Genomic DNA, 25,140 nt, shown 5'->3' on the forward strand with positions numbered 1-25,140 from the left:
TGCAACACTAATTGACAGAAGTTTTCAGTTTCTGAATATTTATATCATTCGCATTGATGTTGTACAATTCACACGAATTCCATGTTAATGTTAGTGTTAACATGGATGAAATGATAGGTTAATGACTGTTGTCTCAAACTGAAGATTTCTATTTAACCTTTTTTTAAAAAGGATGGATTCTTGTTTTTTTCTTTGTTTTGACAATGCATAAAATCACGTTCAGCTGAAGTTCTTCGAACCAACAATCGACCAACATTATCTCACTGTTACCATGTTCAGCAGAAATTAATTATCACTATTTCTGTAATGATTATCATTTTGAAAAAGGGAGTATATATTTGCGATTGTGCAGCTTTAAAAATGAATTTGTCGAAAAGAGAACTCTTCGTTGAACCAATCCTTCTTATTCCAATATTCCACAATATTTTATGATTTATAAATGTGTTTATATTTTCCTGCCGTTAATGTACTTGACTAGATTTTGATTAGTCTTTGTTGATATTTGCACTCATTTAGCGGTCTAGATATTAGGTGTATTTATGAGTTTGATAGTGTTTTTGAATGATAACTAGTAGTATAATCTGGGAAATGTTTCATCCTGTTCAGGACTCATCAACTAGATTTACCTAAAGCGATGAGCAATGGTTTCAAGTTCCAGTTTGAACTTCAATATCTCTGCGCTAATATATACTGTTGATCAGCCTGAAATATAGTACAAGGACTAACCATTAATAATTCGTATCAACCGCTTAAATCCTCTGTTCTGTTTGTTCTACATTAAAGTTGTATGCTTTCCAGTTAGTGTACGCAACTAGTGTAAAGCACAGTAGGCAAAAGGAATGTATATTTATTGTGAGAAGTTACGAACTATTTACACAATACATATGCATAGCCTTCAATCGTCCATTTATACTTTTCGATGTGCTCTGCAGTTTGAATCATCTCGTCTGGTCTCCACAAGTTGTACCAACGCCGTGTTTTCAATGTTCTAAAACTCTTCACTGCGTCTGACAATTGCTACAATTCAAACGTCACATTCCTCTGCACACTACTTAAAAACAATCTTCTGAGTAGCGTCCTCATTCCCTTAGCTATTTGATAAGTCTTTCCGGTCTCCCACACTGTACAGACATCTCGTGTACTTGAAGTAATTGTTGCTGTGGTTGTTAGAAGGAGAATTGACCTTGTGACTTCCGAATAATCTTGGCTTTCACTACGTGGCGTCATAATTCTTCTGGTTGAATACTTTTAAAGTCCAAGGACAGAGTTTAAATGGTTTAAATTGTTTATTCTGGTTAATGTTTTTTAGCAAACTTGTTTTCGACAGGATAGGTTTGCTGACACCATCCCCAACCCTCCCCCTTTACCCAGGCTGGGGTCTGGTAGTAGCCCTAGAAGAGCTACAGTCGTAGTTTTCTCACTGTTTAACTTTAACTCAACTTTGTTCTTAAAACAAACGAAATATTCTTCTCTTTTTTTTCAATTAGAAATATTCTGATTGTCAATGTGTAACCCCATCTACACTTAATCCATCTGGTTTAATCTCATCAATATCATTGTCGTTATCATCGCCGATGAACATAAATAATGAATTCTTATTAGCAAATAATTCTGGTGAAGTTTATCCTGGTCGATGTAAACCCAAGTGTACTTTATATGGTTTATTTCTAGCTATGTTATTCTTACATATTCTTTGTACTGGTATCTTACAAAATCCAAGTAATGTGATCACATTGAGGTGAGTGGTTTGATGATGACGACTACTGAATATTGTTTTTTGCTTTACTATTTCTTATAAATGAAATAACACTCTTCCTAAAATGTTACTTTTTGTGATTACTGTTCTTGAAAGATTTCATCTGAGCCTTGGTGATATGTCAAGTGGATGCCTTAACGGTTCGATTATTACTGGCGTTTGCCCCTCACATTCAGGATGTGATTAAAATTCAAGTACACATCGAGTAACCGATATTCAGTCAAAGAATTTTAGCTAAAAAAACATTCAATTACTGCTTCGTGTTTATAATCTTTTGAGGTTTACTAGAAGTATTCTTCCATGATTCTTTATTGATCTCTTGACAAGTAAACAACTAGGTTGAAACATTCATGTGTATCGCATGCAATATAACATGTCGGTTTATATTTAGCTACTTACAACGAATAGCAAATTCAGAAACTATTTATCATATGTATAGTTGAAATCATGAGTCAATTGAAGCTAGACCACCATGGAAAACCTGGAGTCACTGGACGGCCGTTTCGTCCTATCTAACATATCTTCACTTTTTCTTCGTGTCAGCCATCACTGTAACTACGTAAAGTAAATTTCAATTTTAAGAAACCTCACGGATAAATTCAGTTTAGATGTTCATCAAGAATCAACTGAGCAATGGTTTTATTTTATTTTCACAAACCGTTGTTCCAAATTAATTCATGAGTAACGAAATTATAGTCTCAGGTAATTAAAATATCTCTTTTTCAATAATTTAATCATAGGATTTTGCTACACTTCATCTAATTAGATTCGGCTCATTGGATAGTACTATTTGTAGCCCCTACAGACATATGCATTCATAATAGCGTAACTTGAGGTTGATTAGAGTTTCTTGGTCGATGAATTTATTACTTCAATACTGAAATCTACTACTCTTGAACTTACATATTTCAGTAAGGCTATTTCCATTCACCAAAAGCCTGTTGAAATATGAGCGATACATTCTAACCGAATGTATTCTTTTTTTTCTTAATGAGCAGCCTTATAATCTGTAATTTATTACGGTATATTTGAAGAAAAAAAATTTTGAACATTGTAATGACGTTTTTAAAACAGATTTATGTCTATAAAAATCAGTGAATGTATTAAAAACTACTATAACAGTGACTAAACGCTCGTTTGTATTCAAGGTTTTGTGAAATTGATGTAATCAACAGGAATTATCTAAAAAATCAAGGAAAACACTGGATACAACTGTTTCTTCTTAGTCTAAGACCCTCCTCAACAGTCAGTTAGTCTGTTAAAACATCAAATCTGGTACGCATGTACATCAGTTCAAATTGTCATGCCTCATCAGCATAGAGAGATGAAAATGTCAGGGCAAGTCACAGAAAAGTAGGGCTGATGACAGTATCAATGATAACAGAAAAGATTGGACATCGGTGATACGATTCAAGAAAATATAAATTAGTTAATTTAAAAAAGTCATTTAGAATTCAGAAGCTTATAACTTGTGGAAAGACAAAGAATAGATACACCCGCACTACTGCATACGCTTTTGAGCCATATCATTCAAAGTTTCAAACCATTAGTTACGATGATCACTCGAAACCCAACCACCTGGTCTACACCCATTAACATAGCTCAGTTTAGTTGTCAGTGACTCCATGAACTGATGCCATGTTGTGGTTTGGCCGCCCCTAGCTTTGTTCCAGCGTACTCCTACACCAGAAAACATCATCCGTCGAGGTAGGCAGTGGTTGAACCCAAGTAACACATGTACCAACCACTTTAGTCGACAAAGATTCACTACCTCATCAATCACTTGAGCATCTTTACCTAGTAGTCTATTCCTAACCCGGGCATTGCTTACTCCTTGTTCCCAAAATACACGAGACGCCTATGATCGAATACCAGTAAGCTACAAATATCCTCTACTCTATGTGACCCTGTTTCACATCCATGATGTACAATGTAGCGAACTGCTGCCTAAATCAGAAATGTAATATCAGTCTGATACAATCTAGAACAGTTGTCTTCATGTAGACCACTCATCATGTACTATCCTCACTTAATAGTACTATTGAAACCGTTCTGAGACTGAAAGACTCCTAGTTTCGTTCTCTGAAGTGTTATAGGTGTGCACTCCTCAAGAGGTTCACATAGCAGAACGATTATTCAGTTATGTTAAATTTTTTTAAAATTTGGTTTTGAAATAACATTTATTTGTGCGATTATGTTCAAATTATTATTATTATTATTATTATTATTATTATTCAGCAAATGATTATATTTCGACGTATACCTAACAAGGTTATGACCTTATTAGTCATTCTAGTAGATAGGGTTAAACGGAACGTGCGTTAATTGAAGGTGAATAAACACTTGCATGCATGTTCACATGTTTGTTTGTTTGTTATTTAACTTGCGCGTCATGACATATCTAAACATTATAGTTAACTGAACTATTTATAGTATGGTAAGCAGAGATGGATAGTGGCTAGCAGTGGAATCCAGGACGCGCGCTTCGTCCTATTTGGGACTCGTCAGCTGGATGTACCTGCATCTCAGAGTTGATGTTCACTCTGGGACTCAAACCCAGTACCCTCGCTTCAAACGCCATCGCGTTATCCACTCGACCACTGAGTCCTGATAACCACTTGGTTGTGCGATGGGGTGAAGTTTGAATTCATTTAGTATTGTTTGTTTGAATCTTCCCATCGATGTGTTTAGGACTGCAACTGGTCAGTCTCTAATTGGCATATGTGCATACTGTGCGTATTGCCTCGATATACCTTAATTCACAAGCATGGTAGGACGAAACGCGTGTCCTGGATTCCACTGCTATCCACTATCCATCTCTGCTTACCATGCTTGTGAATTAAAGTATATCGAGGCGATACGCACAGTATGCACATATGCCGATTAGAGACTGACCAGTTGCAGTCCTAAACACATCGATGGGAAGATTCAAACAAACAATACTAAGTGAATATTAATAGTATGTTGTTGTAATGATCGGTTTTGTTCACAAAGCTTCATATGTGAACTAGTACTGCGGTAGTAGATTAGGGTTTTTTGATTTCTCTGTTATTTAATATTGACATAGGTGTTTTATGAAAATTGTTGTTTTCCATAATATATACATGGCTAGCTAACTTCAGACAATCATTAAATTCCTGTTCTATCCTAGTATCGAACTTCACGCTGTTTCTTTCTAACTTTCAATGGTTGTCTTACTAAGGTCAATATGTGGTGTAAACATTAAAATATTCATTAATAATTAATACAGTTCAATTAATCATGTTCCATCTCACTTATTCAGTCTACTTGGACTAAGTCTGTATGAAACTCGAGACCTTTATGGGAGGATTTAATTGCCATTGAAATCAATTTTGTATCCTATTCCTGCCTCTGAATTCTTTTCTTATTACTTAAATATTTTTATTGCTTACTCTTATGGAAGTTTCTGACCACACGATTGTGTAATACGTAAATGCCATGGATAAAATCCTCATGACTCATCGGAAACACAGACTATAATTATGAAAATCTATCAGATGTATTTGCAAATCTCAATTCATGAGCTGTCTACTGTGTTTACCGTGCTCTTCTACAATCAGAGAAGAATCTTACTGAAAAGGATATTTAAAGCGGGTTTAAAACAATGTTTGATAAGTCAGGTAACAGATAGTAGATGTGTTAAAACTACAGCAGCAGATATTAGTCGAAAATGGGAACCGGGAACACTAAAGTAAAAATTATGACGAAACAGCTATTTAACGAACGGTCGATCAATGTCGTGGATTGATTGGAGTTAGACATTAACTCTGTGGGGTTCTGATTCAGTGGTCTATATGTTAAGCACTTGCACGCGAGATCGAAGGTTCTGATTTCAATTCATGTATGTGGGGTCGCGTATACGCACTTCTGACGAGTCCCACACTAGGACGAAATGGGCACCCAGTACTTCCGGGTGCTAAAACTTAGATCACTTCATGGTCTCAGTGAAATGCAGTACAATTGGAAGGAATTGTTAAAAAATGTCAAGAAGATGCATTTCAAACCATAAATAAACTGAATATTACAAGTTTATGTAAACACTTAGAATTACTACACCACAACAAATAGACCACATTCTATTTGTTCAAAAGTTTTTAGCATTGAGTTTGTTTACTGATTATTAATCAGTAGCATGATTAATACGGCAAAAGAAAGTCTGTTAGGAAGGGAATAAATTTTTTCTTAAAGCCCGAACGTACCGAACACTCAGACAATCTGGAACGAAGTGATGTTCTTTCCTTAAGTATTTGATGAACGCTAATATCTTATTTAACATTCGAATATCAAGAATTAATACCGATGAAATGATTGTAAACAAATTAACTTAATTTTGATAGTTGAGATCATAAATTAATTGAAGCTAGACCACCATAGAAAACCTGTAAGCACTGCACGGCCTTTTCGTCCTATTGTGGGACTCCTCAGCAGTGAGCATCCAAGATCCCGCCTCACATGATTCGAACGCAAGTCCTATCAGTTTTGCTTGCGAGCGCTTAACCACTGATTCATGAACTCAACTATCGAAATTACTATAATATCCACAAAACCCCTTCTGAAAATTAACATAATATCAATAATAAAACGAAATAAGAATTTATTGTTTATTTAGAAGACTGATTACATTGAAATGGAAGTATAAAATTATACGATTGGGTTTAAAAATTATTTAATTTTTTCCAATGGTTAGATCATCATAAAAATGCGACAATCGTAAGAGGTACTGTTCCTAGGTAAACAACAATAGGTTTGGTTCATTTTAATAGCCACTGCATTTCTATCACTATCTAAGGATTGAGAAATATATTTTAAACATTCAGTCATATATAACGCAACTCAGCAGAAGTTCTAACTTGTATAGGGTCTCTTTCTTTGGTATTTCTTCCTAATGATAGACAGTGTTTACGTTGTTTTCTCTTCACATTCAATTGTTTGTAAATGTGTCACCTACAATCAATACCATTTGATTCCAATAAACCGAACTATGTGTTCTTCGTCTGTTGATGATTTCACTTCGTTGATTTTCATCAGGTCTAGGTATGATATAACCATTTAACTTCAGTGGTAAGATTCCTACGTATACATTTCTATTTCATTAGTTATAACCGACCCAAGCTTCCATACCATAATATCACGATGAAATAAAGACGATCACTAAAAGAATCGGTATAATTTAATATTAATATTGATGAGAAAGATTGGACATCGCAAATATCGTTCGAAAAGACTAAATAAAAAGAAGGTATGTGCAAGAGAATACTGGAGCTGAAAATCTACATTAAGATAAACAGTGAATACATCTATGACATTGTAATCTCAATTCTGTGCCATATTACTCAATGTCTTCTTTCAACCACTGATCGCAATTATCACAATGATCTCAGATCAAGATAATTCGTAATTATCCAACATGATTAAGATTATTTCTTTTAGAAATATCTTCTTTTTTTAGTGAGTACCATTGTTCATTCATATCTTATGAAAATGAATTAATAGAGATATGATTTATAATTTCCCTTTACAGTTGTGTCTCATCAGAAGATAGTTCCGTTGCACTTGGATTACAAATATTCTTTGTCAGAACATTAGGTAAGGAATAACTGTAAAACGATTTTGCTTTATAATTGTTTTCTTTGTTTTATTCAGATAAGTAGTTGATTCAGTCATTATATGTCAGTAACTGTGTTAGTTGTTTGGAATAATTCCAATATGTTCTGACTGTTAATAAACTAATCTGCTCTGAACTGAAGTGGTTGTTTCAACTCACCAATTGACATACTGTCATTATACAGAACGCCCAAACCACATGCGAAATTTGTTCTGAACTCACTTACATCCACTTTTAACATACATCAGTTAATAAAGCGAAACAGGTTATTTTCAAATTGTTATTTGCTACTCTAAATCTGAAAAGCAATTGATACAAGTTTTAGTAAAGTTGGATAGTAGCTATCAATGGGATCCTGGACGAGCGTTTCCTCCCATTCAGGACTTGTCAGCCGAATGTGCTACCTTCAACCTATTATTCACAATGGAACTTAGGCGTAGCACCTTTGATTTCAAATGGCCTACACATTATCCACTGAGCTATTGAGCCAGATAACCGCTAGCTTGTACAACCAACATAAATTTAATTCTTTATTTCCTTTTAATCACAAATTTCAGTAAAATTCAATGGTGGTTAGTAGTGGAATCAATGATATATAATTGAATGGCAATATCAAGTCAGTCTGCGTTCAGGATCTACAAACATCATAAGAGACTGACTAGTTAGAATCCTCAACATCTCAACAATGGGTAAAATACCAAACCTTTACAAATAACTGATATATGGCTAGCAAAATCGTGTGTTATTGGTCCGATCGATAATTCACTGCTCTCCAATAGGTGGGTACAAGATAATAACAATTGCAGTTCACAAGATATAACAAAGATGTAATTTGCTATTGAGTGTGAACAGGCAAACACTTAGTTTACTTACTATTTAACGTGTGATTTCCGTGCTATCGTTAATTTCTACTCGGGACTCATTGAGTGTAAACTGATTATAATTGTACTGACTAAACTATTGTCCAGTCATATTCTCTGATCTTCTTTATATCTGTTCGTGAATAGTGTATCTAGTATAACGTTATCCAGTCTCTGTATATCGTATTAACCGAGTATCCAGTCTAATGGAATCCTAATCTCGATCCCGATTGTAATGACAGTTGGATAGAAATATTCACCTTTTAATCAGTGAACCAATGTTCTTTGTTCATTTTTTTCCTTTGATCAGCATATATTCCGGCACCGATGTATTTCGGCCAACTATTCGATTTAGCTTGTCAATTTCGTTCAAATCCTATGGATCATTATTCATCCATTCCAATAAATAATAATGAATCGTTATCTATGGATACAAATGTATTATCATCATTATCAAATTCATCCATATTATCATCGTCTTCGTCTTTTTCACCATCATCATCTTCGTTGTCATCAATCTACTCGCCGTCTTCTACAACCACTGCTACTACAATGTCTTTAGATCAAAAGTATTCTACAACAGCTGGTGGATGTTTAGAGTATAATTTAGAAGGTTTACCATTTATTTGGCTTGGTACTGTATGTGTATTAAAAATAATTAGTTTGATTGGATCGACAATTACTTGGTGGTTAGCTAAGTAAGTATTGTTGTGTTTTTTTCCATGTAAATTGCTTGTTAGGGCAGGTATTGGGTTACGTGCGGTTGGGTAGTGATCACAGGAGAGCAGTTGTGTGATTTCTCTCTCTCTTTATAATTCGATTATCGATTAGTTCACTTATATTGTTAGTGGGACCGCCAATCTTTTATTTACTAATTGACACATCGATCTACGAACAATAGTTAAGATCTTAACAATTATTTATCTTCGAGCACTTTCTAACCCTAGTAGCCCATCAGAAGACGAAGTTAGAGAGAGCAGATCAATTGTACTGTACTCAATTCAATCATGACTCAAAACTCATACAATAATATACTTGATATATTTTGACTACACAGCAACACAATTAAAGTGCACATAACTCAGTCAAATGTGACACGGAACCGAAGTAATAGGGAAATAATTAGTCAATGATAAACCTGAAGTAATGCGACATATGACAACGATTTATGGAATGAACGGAAGCTTAGAAATTCCATGTATCTTATATTCGGACTTAAGCGTTCAGTTCTCCCATCAGGATGATCAAGTCCTTTCCTGAGCATTTCTCTACTGATATCTCTCATTAAACTGGTCTTTATCGTCTTTCTTTTCATCCTTGGCGGACACATAGCACTAGATAACATTCATTTTAATTCTTCTCCTTAGCCTTAAGAATATTTTGGTGATTCTAAATCCATGAGATTCCCATCCTATAAATGTTTTTCGTGCTTTTTTGGACAGCGTCATGATCTTCCGCAAGACTTTGTATCGATTGGAGTTAGACATTAACACCGTTGGATCTCGGCTCAGTTATCTAGAAGTCTTGAGTTCGCATGCGAGACAGAAGGTCCTGCGTGCGGGATCGTGGATGCGCACTGCTGAGGAGTCCTGCACTAGGACGAAACAGCTATCCAGTGTTTAGCTTAGTTGGATTCGTGAATTCAACTACGAAAATACTCTATTCTCCACAAATCCCCATACCGATAATGTATATTTGTTTTCGTATCAAATTTCGTGCAAAATATATAAATAAAAGACGAGTAACGCAGTTTTGACATATGTTAGGATATGATCTTAAGGGTGAGACTACAATTTATGGACGACCTTTTGAACGACTCTAAAGTTACGTTAATTGGGTTCACCTACCCTATCCAGAGTCTAAAGAGGGTTATAAATTAGTGTAAGGAATTAGAATCGAAATTTCAGGGTTATAATGTCGGTTAACAAACAATTGACGTTTCCCAATCAGTCACGATTTGATTAGCTTCGTGTTAACATCTCTAGTTGTGACAGTGATATAGACTTCAATATCATGGACAGTTTAATTCACGTGAAAATCACAGATGCATTTTGCTAAAATATCCTAATTATTATGAAGCTTATGTCAAACAGAGCTTCATATTAATGTCCTTGAGTTATCACTTAGAACAAAACTACAATGCACATGATAAGGGAAACCACTTAAACTAATAATATACGATGGAACTTGATCAGAACTAAGAACTAGACAAGAGCGATGACAATTAATCGGTGTAACTTCTGAAACTGTTCATTTCATTCTGTTGTTACAATGTTTTCATTTGGATATGTTGAGACAATGTTGTGATCATCATCATCATTATCACTTTATTGTATAATTTAGTTGTCCTCCTCTTATACAATACACACACTTCTTTCTCTTTGTTCCACTCATTTTAAAGACGTCAATTCGATTTGATGGCAAAACATAAAGAAAAACAACCAAATATCGAAGTTGAGGAAACAAAGAAGGAAATGGAACTTGCATTACATCAGACAATTACCTCTGATCCAGCTATCATTAACATTAATAACAATAATACATCCGAATTGATCAATTCAACGTCAAATGATCATCAAATACAAATTGTGTAATCAAATAATAACCATCATCGTTCCAGTATGATCTCACATGTATGTGTCTTTATATTGTTTTTTGTTTGAAAAAAAAAAATTTTACTCAACCTCTTCCTTGCTTGTGGTGTCTCTTTTTCTATCTGTTTCATTTACTTCACTTTTCTTTCTACTGTTACCTTATGTCATGATGTATGAATGTAATGAGATTTCTTCAGAGAACTAATAAAGACATTCAGTAACTTTGAAGAAGAAAGAAACACAACTTTTCTCTCCATGTACATAATTCACTTGTAAAACTTCCTATGGAACAGTAATTGGCTCACTAGTTATTTTTTTAATACATTCAACTTTTTATTCATTGAGTCCATTGATGATTCGATACACCACCATAGTAACTAGTTTCATCTATACAACTAAGTAGTAGTAGCAGTAGTAGTTGTGGTGGTGGTGATGTCATTAACTTTTTTCCTAATTAACTTATAACTTGTTATAATCTCAAGTAAAGTATATTATGAATGAAATTGAAAACGTTTAATTTAACACTACAACATTGATTATATCTGGTTATCATTTGGTTGTTGTTGTTGTTGTTGTTGTTGTTGTACAATAATTCCTCATTATTTTCCTTCTCCTTCTTTATACAGTTACCATTATAAATTATAACTGTTAAGATGAAGTAAGGGGGTGAGTGAGTGTTTACCTATTGACGTTTTGTTGTTTTTTGTCTTTTTAAGTGTTACCATTATTACATTTTCTTTTTTAAAGATGTTCATATGTAATTCTACAAATTCAATTATGTTGTGTAATCGTTTCTTTTCATTTCAAAAATGTATTACATGTTGCTATGATCTCTTCAAATGTGTATGTGTGTGTGTGTGTTTTGATTGAATTAGCTGGTGACAACAATTATTGTCTACAATATTAGGTATATATCCTTTTTTGTGTGTGTTATGTGTAATTTCTCATATTTCTATATAGAGTGAGTTTCCTCTTGTATAGTCTCTTTTTATCATTTAATAAATTTGTATACTTATTTACGAGAAAAAAAGATTATGTTCTTTCTTAATAATAATGGGATGAAACGTGCGTCCTGGATTCCACTACTAGCCACTATCCATCTTCGTTTATAATGCTTGTGAATCAAGGCAATACGCACAGTATACACATATGGCCAATAAGAGACTGATCAATTGCAGTCCTAAAAACGTCAATGGGAAGATTTAAACAAACAATACTAAGTGAATTTAAACTTCACTTTACAAGCAAGTGGCTATCAGGACTCAGTAGCTAAGTGGATAACGCGATGGCTCCTTCGGGGGCTGCTGCCGGTTCCAAGCCCGGATAAAGGACGAGGGTTGGGCATGGGGTTAGCAACCCCATCCCGTAGAAAACTAACTCGCTAAAAAAGAATTATTCAAACCATTTAACCTGGTCGGTGGCCTATGCTCCATTGAGAGTAACAGGCGTAAGCAAGTTTGAAGCGAAAGGTACTGGGTTCGAGTCCCAGAGTGAACATCAACTCTGAAATGCAGGTACATCCAGGTCACGAGTCCCAAAACAGGACGAAACGTGCGTCCTGGATTCCACTGCTAGCCGCTATCCATCTTTGCTTATAATAATAATAATGATTTGTAGATTATTAACATTATTTACACTGAATTACAACTTAATAACCTACGATCTTCAATCTAATCTAAGTGCTCAATAGAAGAATTAATATCATTCAGTAGTATAGTGAAAGATATGGTAATGATCACTTAAAGTTAAGAATAAATAATAAACCAAGAAATTTTAGTCCACATCAGGCAATCAAGCTTTTATGATACCAAAAAATAATTAAACTATATGATAAAACTGGATAGTGGTTAAGTGTACGTGCGTGAGACTGATAGGTCCTGGGTTCGAATCTCATGAGGTGTGATCGTGGGTGAGCACTGCTGAGGAGTCCCACAATAGGACGAAACGGCCGTCCAGTGCTTCCAGGTTTTCCATGGTGGTCTAGCTTTAATTGATTCATGATTTCAACTATAAAACTGGATAAATTTCGAATGAGATCTCATACACTACAAGTAATAAATGAATAACTATTTTCGTTTTATAGTATGAAAGAAAATTACAAAGAAATTATTGAGTTTGTTTTGTATTTACCCAATAGACAAAGATCTCAGGAAAGTCATGTAACTTTTAAATTTTGCAAAATGAAACTCAATAAATGTTTCATATCTAATAGATCTAGAAGTTGAACTTGTTGGAAATTTCAAAAATATCCCTTGTCAAAGTCTCTAGTTACCCAGTTATTGTCAAGAGACGTTTTGTCCAATCAGCATCAGACAGAAAATTCCTCAAACTATCTAGAAAGATGAAGGATCATATATCACACTTCTGATAGGATATTTACCTATACTGTTACTATATTTAGCATGTTCTTGAAAAGTTCTAGAAGATCACGTTTACGTAATAGATGTAATAGATTTCTGACCAATCTGGTTACAGATACTTGTTAGTGAAAATCGATGGCAACTAATTGGGCAGATTCAAGGTTAAAACAAATTGTTTCCATTTACACAAAGAAGTTTTCAATTTTCTAATCCCCAAAACTGTATGTCCTTAACATGTTTTTTTAAGGTGTTTTAAAGTCAATCTAATGGCCTGTTGTAACTATGTGTCTTACTAACGAGGGGAATAGTTGTTTGTTACCTATGTTTATCAGAGCTTTTGACAATAACATGTTTTTCTTCGAAATAGAATTAATAAGGAGTTCCCATTTTTACTGGCTTTTACATCGATATATGAACTTCAACAGATATCGTTTTGATATCAAATTTTCAGTCAGCAATTTCATATCTTCAATAGTATTTGTAGTGAAGATTCTTTGAATTATTTTGAGGAGGCTTCTTATCAAACCTCACCTGTATTTCATTGGACAGAAATTGTAGATTAGATATTGACCAGTCCGTGTAACCTTCCTGTAAATTGATTGTTTTATAACCCGATCTTCCCTTAGACTTAAAAGTTTGTTTAGAAGGAGCAAATGGTTTATTTCCTTCTCATGAGTTATCACGACATTCTGACGTTATTAAGTCTATCTACAAATTGAGCTACAACAAAATCCGGCGAAACTATAATTTATGGACTAATCAACGAAGTTAAAGATGATAAGTCCTGGATTTTTGCACGAAATTCACTCGTCAATACGGTTAAATAAAATTTTGACATTATAGCTGACGTATGTTTGATGAAAATTTTAGCATGAAAATTACCCATAAAATTTAACCACAGCTTCTAACTGTAAATCTTAATCCTATCCTTAGTGCATACGAGGCTTGGAAAGGTCCACTCTCTCTCCCAAAGTGTTCCTATACGACCATGGGTTCTTAGCCTCTTTTATGGAAGTTCTACTCACTATCTTTTTTTCAAAGGGCGTTGTTTACGTCTGGCGAGTTGGTGAACTTAGAGAACTCTCTTGAGGAATTTTGAAAACCCTGATTCCAGACGGACAGTTTACATGCGCTCCAGGGGTCGTAGAAAACAAATGGCGTATGAGCCCACATCTGACTACCGACTACCATAGAACAATGTCCCTTAACATTGCTCCACTCTCTTTTGATAAGACCTCTACATCAAAGCCTAGATAAGCTGCCTTATAACAACCTACTTACTTCAGTTTAGGCACTTGTGCAGTATCCCAACCCACACACAAACTTGTTCTGTTCAATCTCTTCTATTTTTTGTGCCTAATTGTACCAGATTTCTTATGAAATAAATTTGCAAATAAATATCTGTCCTTCGTTATTTGAAAAAAAAGTTGGGGTTATATTCACTGTATAATGGGATTTTGCATAAATCTACCCATAAGTTGGAATATCATTAGAATTAAATCATAAGTAGTACTGAGGGTAGATGATTTTCTTCCTAATTTTCTCTTCTAGCATAAATTATGTCTATCGAATGATGAAAGTGATTAGCAAAGAAAACCCATTGCTCATTTGAACTTCATTTGCTTAGTCAAAATAAAATAAGACAGCTGTTAGCTTCGCTATTCGGCCAATTGCAAACATACACACTATAGCAGGTAATTTGGTTCTACGGGAATTCCAAGCAGAAAGTTAGAAAATTTAAATGTATCTCTACAGTTTCTTCAAATTTACTTGTGGACAATTAACATGGATAAAAGCAAAATCAACTCAAGTTTATCTTAGTAAAATGCTTAGTGATGGGTTTTGAGTAATGAAATAGGAAATGTGTTGGGGAGATCCAGAAATTTCCTCCAAAAAAATCTGAAAACGCTGAAAAACCTCTTATCCAATCAGCATTCAATAGAATTTCGCCAAAAACATCTAGATAATGAAAAGTCATGTGTCGCGTTTCTGATTGGATGATTATCTATATTACTAAGATATTTATCAGAGCTCCAGAATTTTCCGGAAACCCAGGGCCATCTAAAACGCTAGAAATACCTTAGATTTTCTCTACATAAAAGAACCTTGAGGTAAAGCGTTTCTTTTATATTTCGCGCCTTCTCTCTCGTGTTCAAGTCTCTGTGTAGATTTAGCCCAGGGGTTACTAGAGAGCTTTAAAACTGAATCTAGCGTTCAGTTAGAAGATTTATCAGAATGAAAAGACGGTAAGGATTATTGGTTGTCTTTAAAATGTGGTTGATTTAGGTATAGTATATTGTAGGTATCATTACCAAGTTTTAATTTGATAATTTCGAATAAATTGAGCATTGGGTAGATTGTTATGAATAAATTGATATATTTGTAATATCCCGATGAGTAGAAAAGAGATTTCTGACGTTTCGTGACCCAGTGTAGAGCACTTCTTCAGAGAATACGTAACCAGATCAAACTTGATCCGAGTGTAAATAGTACAACGAAATAACACAAGAATATCATGTGCGATCAATAAAAAAAACTGTCTGAACAAATCAATGTCATGTGATGTCGGTCAAGGTGATCCATAAGCGCCATGTATGTAAATTTGTGTGTGTATATGTGCACTGTTAAGGATGAAAAAATGTGTGACCCTTATAATGAGAAAGGATAGAGTTTCATTTGTAAGGTAATAGTGTGAATTGTAAATAATATCAGACTACGCTACTAGGATACATGGTCACCTTGACCGAAATGACATGACATTGATTTGTTCAGACCTGATTGCACATGATATCCTTGCGTTTTTTCGTTGTACTATTTAAACGTGGATTAAGTTTGATTTGATTATTTATTGTTTGAAGAAATAGCTTACACTGAGTCACGAAACGTCAGAAATTTCTCTTTTTTTCTACTGATTGGGATAATACAAACTTATTTTATTTATTTATAACAACCTACCCAATGCTCAATTTATTCGAAATTATCAAATCAAACCTTAGTAATGATACCTATATTCTCAATCTTGTTTCAAAAATCCAGGTAATTTTTAGATTTACAACTATGATTAGTTATTTCAATAGTTGAAATCATGAGTCAATTAAAGCTAGATCATCATGGGAAACCTGGAAGCACTGGACTCCTCAGCAGTGCGCATCCACGATCCCGCCACGCGGGATTCGAACCCAGGATCTATCAGTCCCGCGTGCGAGTGCTTAACCTCTAGACCACTGAGCTGGCCGGCATCCAACGGTGTTGATGTGTAACTTCAACCGATTCACGAAATTGAGCGACACATCCACCATTGTCTTCAGTGAGTTACTATCTCACAACAGACCCTGTTGAACTCCACTGGTCACTGCTTCTCACTAGAACTCTAAAAAATACCTCTTGAAACCAGTCACTGGTGAGCATATGTTGATTAATATCAGAAGGGGTTTTGTGGATCTCAACTATTGAAATTACTATAATATCCACAAAACCCCTTCTGATATGATTAGTTAGTTAAAAATATGACTAAAAATCATTCTCCCCCCTTCCTCTAGGGATAAAAATGTTTACTCTTTTATAATAACCGTTCATTCTCTTTATTTTCCTAATTTTGTAGTTCTAGAAACATGGTTATGCTTTATTTCGCCCTTCTGTTGATCTTCGATAGATCAAAAACTTAAACGTTTGTCTATATTTGTGAGATTCAAAGGTAAACAATGTGATTGCCTATAATGTAAAACATTAACCTTCATATGTCATCATAAATGGAATTCTCGATTGCTATTAAATTCCCAAGATATATGAATGGTGAATCCACTAATCTAATCAGTTTTTATATAATCAATGAAATATGTTTTTAAAAGAAGCAATTAATAACAACAGGAGAATAACAGATTGTGAACGAAGTGTTTTCAAGTGCTTTTGGAGGTATGACGGTAATTGTTGACTGCCGGTCAAATACGCTTTGAAGCGATAAATGATCTTGAGGTGCCTGAAAATGGAACTAGGTCAGAGATGGTCTTGACGACGTAGTAGGGTGATCGCACTGCTAAAGGGCAAACTGCTTGAAGTCGGTCATATACACCCTTTATGTTAGTAGTTTTAGATGAGTTAGAGACAGAAATCGAAGGAATAAAGGGAAGCTTTTTGTTTGTAGGGTGTTATAATGCGAAATATAGCGTGGGTATTGCGATAGGACTACACGCAATTCTACCGATTGACCGAATTCAGATCTCCTAGTTCGACCCCAATACTGTTCCCCAACTCCAATAAATCAGAACACAGCCGTTAAATGAGAATTGTTTATGGGGTCAGCAGCAGAACAAAAATGGTTTACAGACAAGGCATATTTATACAGTTACGATGACTATTAACAGTAACCAATGGAAAGGAAGGACACGTGAAGGTTATAATTAGGACGACTCAAAATTGACCAATAGGGAAACGACACATGAAAGTCATAGTTAGGACACTGTAAATAATGGCCAATAGGAAATAACATGCGAATTATGTGAAGAGTCTGAAAACATACCATTTTACATTCGAGATAATTTTTGGGATATTCTTGTGAATATCCTAACACCTCCCCTTGGAAAAAATTAATAGCGACGCAATCGTGGGTTTACCTGACAGTTCTTTGGTTTTCTTCGTTTGCGCTTTGACCTCCTTCGAGGTAACGACGAAGAACCTGAAGAATGTTCTGCTTGGTTAGATGACTGAGTTGCCTCCGTTGTAGGTATCGGCGGAAGTTGAAAAGTATCTAGCAGTAAGTCGAGGGGAACTCGGTTAATAATTCCAACTTTTTCTTTGGCATCTCTTGGCCGTAGTTGATTATGATGCCTGGTCCAGATTTCTTGGTTTACTCTGACCTCATACATGACCTTCCCCTGTCTCTTTGCGACTTCACCCTCTATCCATCTATCATACCCATGTCTATAGTCCCGAACATACACTTTCGCACCAACTTTGTAGGGAATTCTAGTGTTCTGCATTCGAGGATTCTGCCGGGTTACTCGCCTGGGTGCCATCGCACTATGGACTGTTCGTAGCCTCCAACCAGGCTGGAGGAGTTCGATGAATCGATTTTGGAGGTCTGCAGCATGCTGTTGTGTAGTAGCAGGAGTTTTTACTTGATTACAGATAGTGCTGATAGGTAGATTGGCAAGACCAAGTTCTTCGAACCAATCTAAACCCAGAAGATTGAGAGGGGATTTGGTGATGTAGCACGTACCCTTGAAGGTTGTACCTCTGAACGAAATACAGCAATTAAGTTCACCATGAAGGCGGAGATGACCACCACATGCACTAACGGCTGTCTGCGAAGATGGTTTGATGGGAGGTTGACCCAAGGTTCGCCAAGTTTCTTTTGACAGAATAGTGATATCTGATGCAGTGTCCAACTGCAATCGAACTGGCTGACCATTGATTGAGAGGGTTAGAAATTTGCGTCGCGTAGCGGCATGGGTGTGGAAGACTGCTGCTAAACTTCCTGATGAGGGAAGCTGCTTTTTAGTATGACGACGTTGCGTCTGTGCATTTCGACGACTATTGGGTCGATGAGATTGGCAAAAACCGCTTTTGTGACCAACTTTATGACAGCGATCGCACACCTGCTGTTTGAATGGACAAAATTTCACATAATGCCAGGCTCCACAGTGCCAACATGGAGAGGGGGGCTTCTTGTGAACCGGTCTGGAGTGATTAGAGAAAGAAGGAGCACTGGCTTTCGTAGGACCACAGGTTGTTGATCTCGGAGATTTGTTCTGACGTTGGACAGCGTGAACTTCGCAACCACCCTGGCCCCCAGATTGGACCAAAGTGGTGTCACGCTGCAGGTTGACAATGCGTTGATACTCGTCGGCGATTGCATTAAGTGTCAGCGTAGGGTCTTGTTCAAGGCGGTTCAGCAATCGAGTTCTGATGTCGGAGAATTTGGGTGACTGAAGACTACATATGAATACGAGGGATTTGAATTGGTCGTCGGTAAGGGATTTGAGCTTGAACCGTTCGCACTCACGGTTGACAATGCCAACATGGGTTAAGAAGTCATCGGACTCGTTCATGACCAGTTTTAAACAGCGATAACGCGTATTGAAGAGTGAATGATGGTCACCAAAAAGTTGACTGAGAGTTTGAACAGTGGCATCGAAGGAACGGTCTCGTGGGTTCTGCGGTAGAATGTAGTTGCAATACTTATCAAGCTCTGATGGACCAAGTTTTCGAAGGAGAAGACGCACCTTCCACGAATCATCTCTGTCAGCAAGGTCGACTTTAAAAAGATCTTCATAACGTCTGAACCAGGTATCAAATGTAATATTGGCATCAGGATCATAAAGAAACTCTGAAATACTACTGGTAATACCGTCGACTGATTGAGGGATTGTTGGTGTACATGAGACTCGAGAAGAGATCTGCGTCTGAGTAAACATCTCCATCAGCTTCAGCTGTTGCTTGAACAATTCTTCTAATTTAACTGGATCCATAGCTAGTCAGCAACTTGTTTGCAAAATCTCCGTCGCCAAATTGTTATAATGCGAAATATAGCGTGGGTATTGCGATAGGACTACACGCAATTCTACCGATTGACCGAATTCAGATCTCCTAGTTCGACCCCAATACTGTTCCCCAACTCCAATAAATCAGAACACAGCCGTTAAATGAGAATTGTTTATGGGGTCAGCAGCAGAACAAAAATGGTTTACAGACAAGGCATATTTATACAGTTACGATGACTATTAACAGTAACCAATGGAAAGGAAGGACACGTGAAGGTTATAATTAGGACGACTCAAAATTGACCAATAGGGAAACGACACATGAAAGTCATAGTTAGGACACTGTAAATAATGGCCAATAGGAAATAACATGCGAATTATGTGAAGAGTCTGAAAACATACCATTTTACATTCGAGATAATTTTTGGGATATTCTTGTGAATATCCTAACATAGGGTCTCTCTACATAATTCTGGTTATGAAGCATGGTCGTTGGAAGTGGAACACATACGTAGACCCCAGGTTTTTGTTATAAGTACTTCGAAGCACTGTTCGCTTATCGTGAGACGACCGAGTGAGAAATATTGAGATTAGGTTTAAAGTACTAGATAATAAAGGAAAATCGATTGATCAGGTTATAAATCATTACCTGAGGTGGTTATAACATGTGTTACATATGCTCTATCACCGCCTACTTTGACAAGTAATGTTATCTATTATGTGAATAGGTTTGAAGAAAGCTAGTGGCATACAAACCAAAAAGTTATTCACAGTTGGTCTGAGTCATGTCGGCAGATGCAGACTACCCAGTTAGGATCAGCGTAATAACCGCCACCAGTGGTTTGAAACTTTAGGTAATATGGCTTAGAATCTATGACCATTACACAAATGCATTCACTCTTTATCCTCTATTCAGTCTTAAACTTCAGTATTTCTTCGTACATGCCTTTTCCATTACAACTCGTCATGTTAATCTGATCTCATCGTGTTGATATGGTACAGTAACTTGAGCCAATACTAATTTGTATCAGGCTCTATGTTGATTATAAGTGACTAGATCAATGGATTAGAAAAGAAACACACTGATATTTACAAGCAAAAAGAGGATATATTTATTGTTTCTAAAAGTAAAATAACCACTACATGATGAAGTTATGTCCAAAACATTATTAAAAGCATTAAAACCGATAAAACAGATTATCATTCATCTTTTAAATGTTAGATTTCTTCTGCATGAATATAAAAAGTAAAGGAAGAGAAATAATGAAATCAGATTTTCTAAATAAAATAAAAAATTATTTATCAAGCATCTTTCATCGTATAAATAAACTTGATTTGTGTGCTTAGTGACCTCGTATTTTCTAGGTGCTTGTAGAATACATTCTCAACGTCTCATCAAGACTTTTTGATCTAATTAGCGGGGCTGTGAACAACGAATTAGAATAACCTATCATGTCACTGTGTCTTTGACCTTCTTCCGTTTACCGAGTAAGGTGAACTCGTAATTGTTGACTAACTAAACTATTCATATTCGCGACTCTCTTATTATAAGCTTTATTTTGACCCATAGACTATTATTATACGATTTGCCATTCTTGAGTTATCCTCAGTCTATTAATTACTGTCTCCCACATTCACAGACACATTTGGCTAAATCTTATACAAATGTTGTTTCCTATTTTATGGTACGATGTGGTCTATCTGGTTGGTATATAAACCCAGTATGTTTGAAATAAATGATTCATATCGCAGAAGCTGTTATTGGTGTTCTAGGCTTAATAGACTGGGCTAGGCGGGAAGCGGGACTGATAAGGACTCTAGACTGCTCGTACGGGTTTCGTGTGTCATTGGTCCGATCGATAATTCATTGCTCTCTAATTGGTGGTATTATCACGTTATACATTAACAGGGCATGTAAGCCACAAGATATAACGGTACTATAGCTGATGTTAGTTGATGATGGAAAATAGACTTGGAAGCACTGAGCAATCTCCACAAGTACCTTATATAAATACTAAATATTTTATTTTTTTTATGGTCAATATTAAATGCCACACCCACCGAAGATTATTTTTCCACATCAGATTTCTTATTCAGTTTATCCTTGAGTGCTTCGATGTTTTGTTTATCCTAAAAAAAGAGGGATATTTAAAGATTACCAATAATATTTAATGATTACCAAACGTCGGAAGTATTCATCTTCTAAAGTGGCTTCCCTCTTGCCTAGTGAACCACCAGCTTCACGAATAGAACCACCGGCACCACCGCCCTAAAACGAATAGTGAATTATACATATAAAGCAAGATTGACCAGTAAGCAGAGATGAATTTATCTGCTTATATTAAATAAAAGTGACTATTTTATACGTGACTACGATTTCACTCTATCTTAATTGTTTGTATCCTGTGTTAAGAAACTATTATTCTGGTTTGTATTTTGTATTTAATAGATGATCGGATTGTGAATAGCTGAGCTTACTTGATCTACCTAGTGTATTATCAAGCATTAAATTGTATTATACAGAATCAAAGAAACTCATCCCCGTTACATAAGAGATGTATATTAAACATAAACTTGTATCTCAAAACTGGTCAAATAAAGAGTATTTTCAAACTTTTTTTACTGCCATAATATTTCTAACATTTAAATATTAATTTATAATAGTTGAGATCATGAGTCAATTGAAGCTAGACCACCGTTTCGTCCTATTGTGTGACTCCTCAGTAGTGCGCATCCACGATCCCACCTCACGAGATTCGAACCCAGCACCTATCAGTCTCTCGAGCGAGCGCCTAACCTCCAGAGCACTGAGCCGGCATCCAACGGTGTTAATGTGTAACTTCAACCGATCCACGAAATTGAGCTATACATCCACCATTGTCTTCAGTGAGTTACTATCTCACAACAGACCTGGTTGAACTCCACCGGCCACTGCTTCTCACTAGAATATTATGTCATAAAATTCATCAGGTAATTCATTTCATCAGAACTGACGTCAACATTGACCGTTCTTTTTTCAACAGAAAAATACGAATTGATAAATCTATTGTTTTATAGTTGAAATCACGAGTCAATTGAAGCTAGACTACCATGGAAAACTTGGAAGCACTGGACGGTCGTTTGGTTCTATTGTGGGACTCCTGAGGACGAAATGGCCGTCCAGTACTTCCAGGTTTTCCATGGTGGTCTAGCTTCAATTGACTGATGGTTTCAACTATAAAATTACTAAAATCTCCACAAAACTCCCTTCTGATAAATTGTCAAAGTAAAAAGTTAATACTATTATTATTGACATGATTCATAGAGAAAATTATTTTAAAAATTACCTTTCCTGCTCCACAACCAGGCTCTGATCCTTCAAACATGATCTGTATAGTGCTAAAAACATTAAAAAAAGAAAGGTTATAAGCAAGTTCTTTATTTAGATTGGTTAGATCAACAACACCAGACAGTAGCTGTTACCTAGATTGGATGATCAGAATTATCAAAAGCGACAACCTATCCGAACTCTATACCCTGGAATAGGAAGGCCAATGGAGGAGGGATAACATTAAAAGAAAAAAAACTTTAAATCTCAGGGCAAAGTTATACTGCTGACTGTAGTTAAGTATGAATAAAATATTTTCCTCTCAAAAAAACTAGCATCTGAAGTAATGCAGGCCCCTGACAAAGGGAATGAAGAGGTTGGTAGGATTAGCCCCCTAAAAAACACACCTCATCTAGTCGCATAGATTTCCACCCTTGATTGTAAGACTTTAAAAGTACGAAGCTAACTCATAGGAGGCTACTCACAAAACGGCCTAGTGGTCAAGCTTCAAGGTTAGTAAAATCATCACAAATTTAGTTTCATTCACAGGCAACTGGAAAGAAAACTTCCATCTGGGCAACTATAATCCAGCAACACTCAAGCTAGTCTTGTTCACGATCAAATCCGTTCTATATTCCTTAATATTTCTTCTGTCTCTGTTGTCCAATAGTTCCGTATTTTTCTCGACGTACCAACAATGCTAATGATCTAAATTCAAGAAGGGTTATTTCTTGGTTTCCTAAGACCGCGCTCAAATCTACACGTTCAGGCGTTTAATGTTAGAAACGGATTTTAAACCGCACAACGGCCTTCACTAGTTATGACTCGTGCCATTGACATATACCACATCTCCAGAACTCACATACAGGGTCCAAATGCGGACATCTACTTGACTTCACTGAGTCACTATGAAGGACCAGTGCTGTTTACAATTCGGTTATCTGGAAACCTGACTGCTACTTCTCATTGCTTCGCTGGCTTAGTTATGGCATTAAGTTCTAAGCTAGGACAGACTCTCCAGAACTGGACGTAGTGCTCCTGTATTGCCTGATAAATAACTACTGTAAGAACAAAGGAAACGAACACGAGACTATCTCTCCGATATATCTGCCTACGCTTCCACTAAAAAGAGATGAGTTTTGCAGAAAGTTTCCTTACATCCTTTAAAAGCCTAAACCTTTGGACTTAGTAACTGTGGCAACAGATTTCGATGACAAAGTAGGTAAGCTAAACCAAGGTGAAAGAAACTTCAGTGTTTACCATGATGACTCACAAAACAAATTTAACGATGGATATAAATAGATTACATTTCCTCTAATCAATGTTGGAGAGGCTCGATAGGAAACTGGAGCTCGTTCTGCAATATATGTTCAGACATTTGACCACGCGTTAAACAAACACCTGTATTCCAGTATCTTACTGGACTCAGAGAATACATAGTCACATCCCCTGAAGTCCAACTTAAAGATGAAAAATCTAGAGCAAATTTTATAAATAACTAGTAGGAATTAGTCAGTCATGTAGCTAAGGAGATAACGAAGTCATAAGAATTCATAAAATGCTGTATGCCTGCGAAATCCGTGCTTTTATGAAATTATAAATGATATGACATGATAGAAGAACAACATTATTTAGGCCAATATTTTCTGGTATCTATCTGGTATAAGCTTTCTCCTATATGACAAGTGTTAACTCTCGTTCAATGCGACAATTTTGTTGCCTATATTAATTCAGGTGAACTGTATTTAGTGTTTTTTTCACAGTAACCCTATGTATCTCCAGTAGTATCTCTTATTATAAAGTATGGGTGAAATTCGACATATAAATAATTGCGTCGTGGGAATTGTAGCGATTCTCGTTTCTCTGTATAACCCAGTAGGATCGAGGAATTGCAGTGGTTCCCGATTAAGTGAAAGTGGTTAGACTGCAAACTCAATAGGGTCGATACGTATATAAGAGCGACGGCCGTTGCTGCTACCTTGACGTGGTGGTCGGGCTTGCCTATCGTGATGAAGCAATCGAGCTATGCTGGCTGGAACAATCGTTCCTCAAGGTCCTACCATGCCAGACAGGTCGGTTGAAGAGCGGTGAGACTAAAAGCAGCAAACCCAAGGTCCGAAGGCGAAGTCGTACTGTTGACTGTACAGAGGTGTGACAG

At 36.0% G+C, this 25,140-nt stretch overlaps 2 protein-coding genes across 2 annotated transcripts in view; one reads left to right on the forward strand and one right to left on the reverse strand.

The window, feature by feature from the left end:
• The window catches only part of Smp_134530 (putative organic anion transporter), a gene marked incomplete at its 5' end in the record, with an annotated part of 68,874 nt that extends 57,639 nt beyond the window's left edge, over window positions 1-11,235 (forward strand). Inside the window, 4 exon segments of the mRNA XM_018798734.1 lie at window positions 1,488-1,738; window positions 7,299-7,363; window positions 8,805-8,940; window positions 10,644-11,235. Of these exon segments, the coding sequence (XP_018653646.1) occupies window positions 1,488-1,738; window positions 7,299-7,363; window positions 8,805-8,940; window positions 10,644-10,836 (645 nt within the window). The 3' untranslated portion in view covers window positions 10,837-11,235.
• A 9,531-nt stretch (window positions 11,236-20,766) lies between these two features.
• Window positions 20,767-23,067, reverse strand: Smp_023010 (putative atpase inhibitor). The gene is made up of 4 exons (XM_018798735.1): window positions 23,002-23,067; window positions 21,855-21,944; window positions 21,737-21,805; window positions 20,767-20,904 (listed from the first exon to the last, which is right to left on the reverse strand). The coding sequence occupies exons 1-3, from the start codon at window positions 23,038-23,040 to the stop codon at window positions 21,743-21,745; spliced, it is 192 nt and encodes a 63-aa protein (XP_018653647.1). The 5' UTR covers window positions 23,041-23,067; the 3' UTR covers window positions 20,767-20,904; window positions 21,737-21,742.
• Between the last annotated feature and the right edge of the window lie 2,073 nt (window positions 23,068-25,140).

The sequence above is a fragment of the Schistosoma mansoni genome, chromosome 7 (assembly GCF_000237925.1).
Source record: "Schistosoma mansoni strain Puerto Rico chromosome 7, complete genome".
NCBI lineage: Eukaryota > Metazoa > Platyhelminthes > Trematoda > Strigeidida > Schistosomatidae > Schistosoma > Schistosoma mansoni.

What these genes read in the sequence shown, in the direction of transcription:
- Smp_023010 (XM_018798735.1), bottom strand. Translation starts at nt 23,040, where the DNA reads ATGTTTGAAGGATCAGAGCCTGGTTGTGGAGCAGGAAAG. An exon ending in CTGGTTGTGGAGCAGGAAAG is followed by an intron (nt 21,945 to 23,001) that starts GTAATTTTTAAA and finishes TATTCGTTTTAG; the next exon opens with GGCGGTGGTGCCGGTGGTTC. An exon ending in ATGAATACTTCCGACGTTTG is followed by an intron (nt 21,806 to 21,854) that starts GTAATCATTAAA and finishes CTCTTTTTTTAG; the next exon opens with GATAAACAAAACATCGAAGC.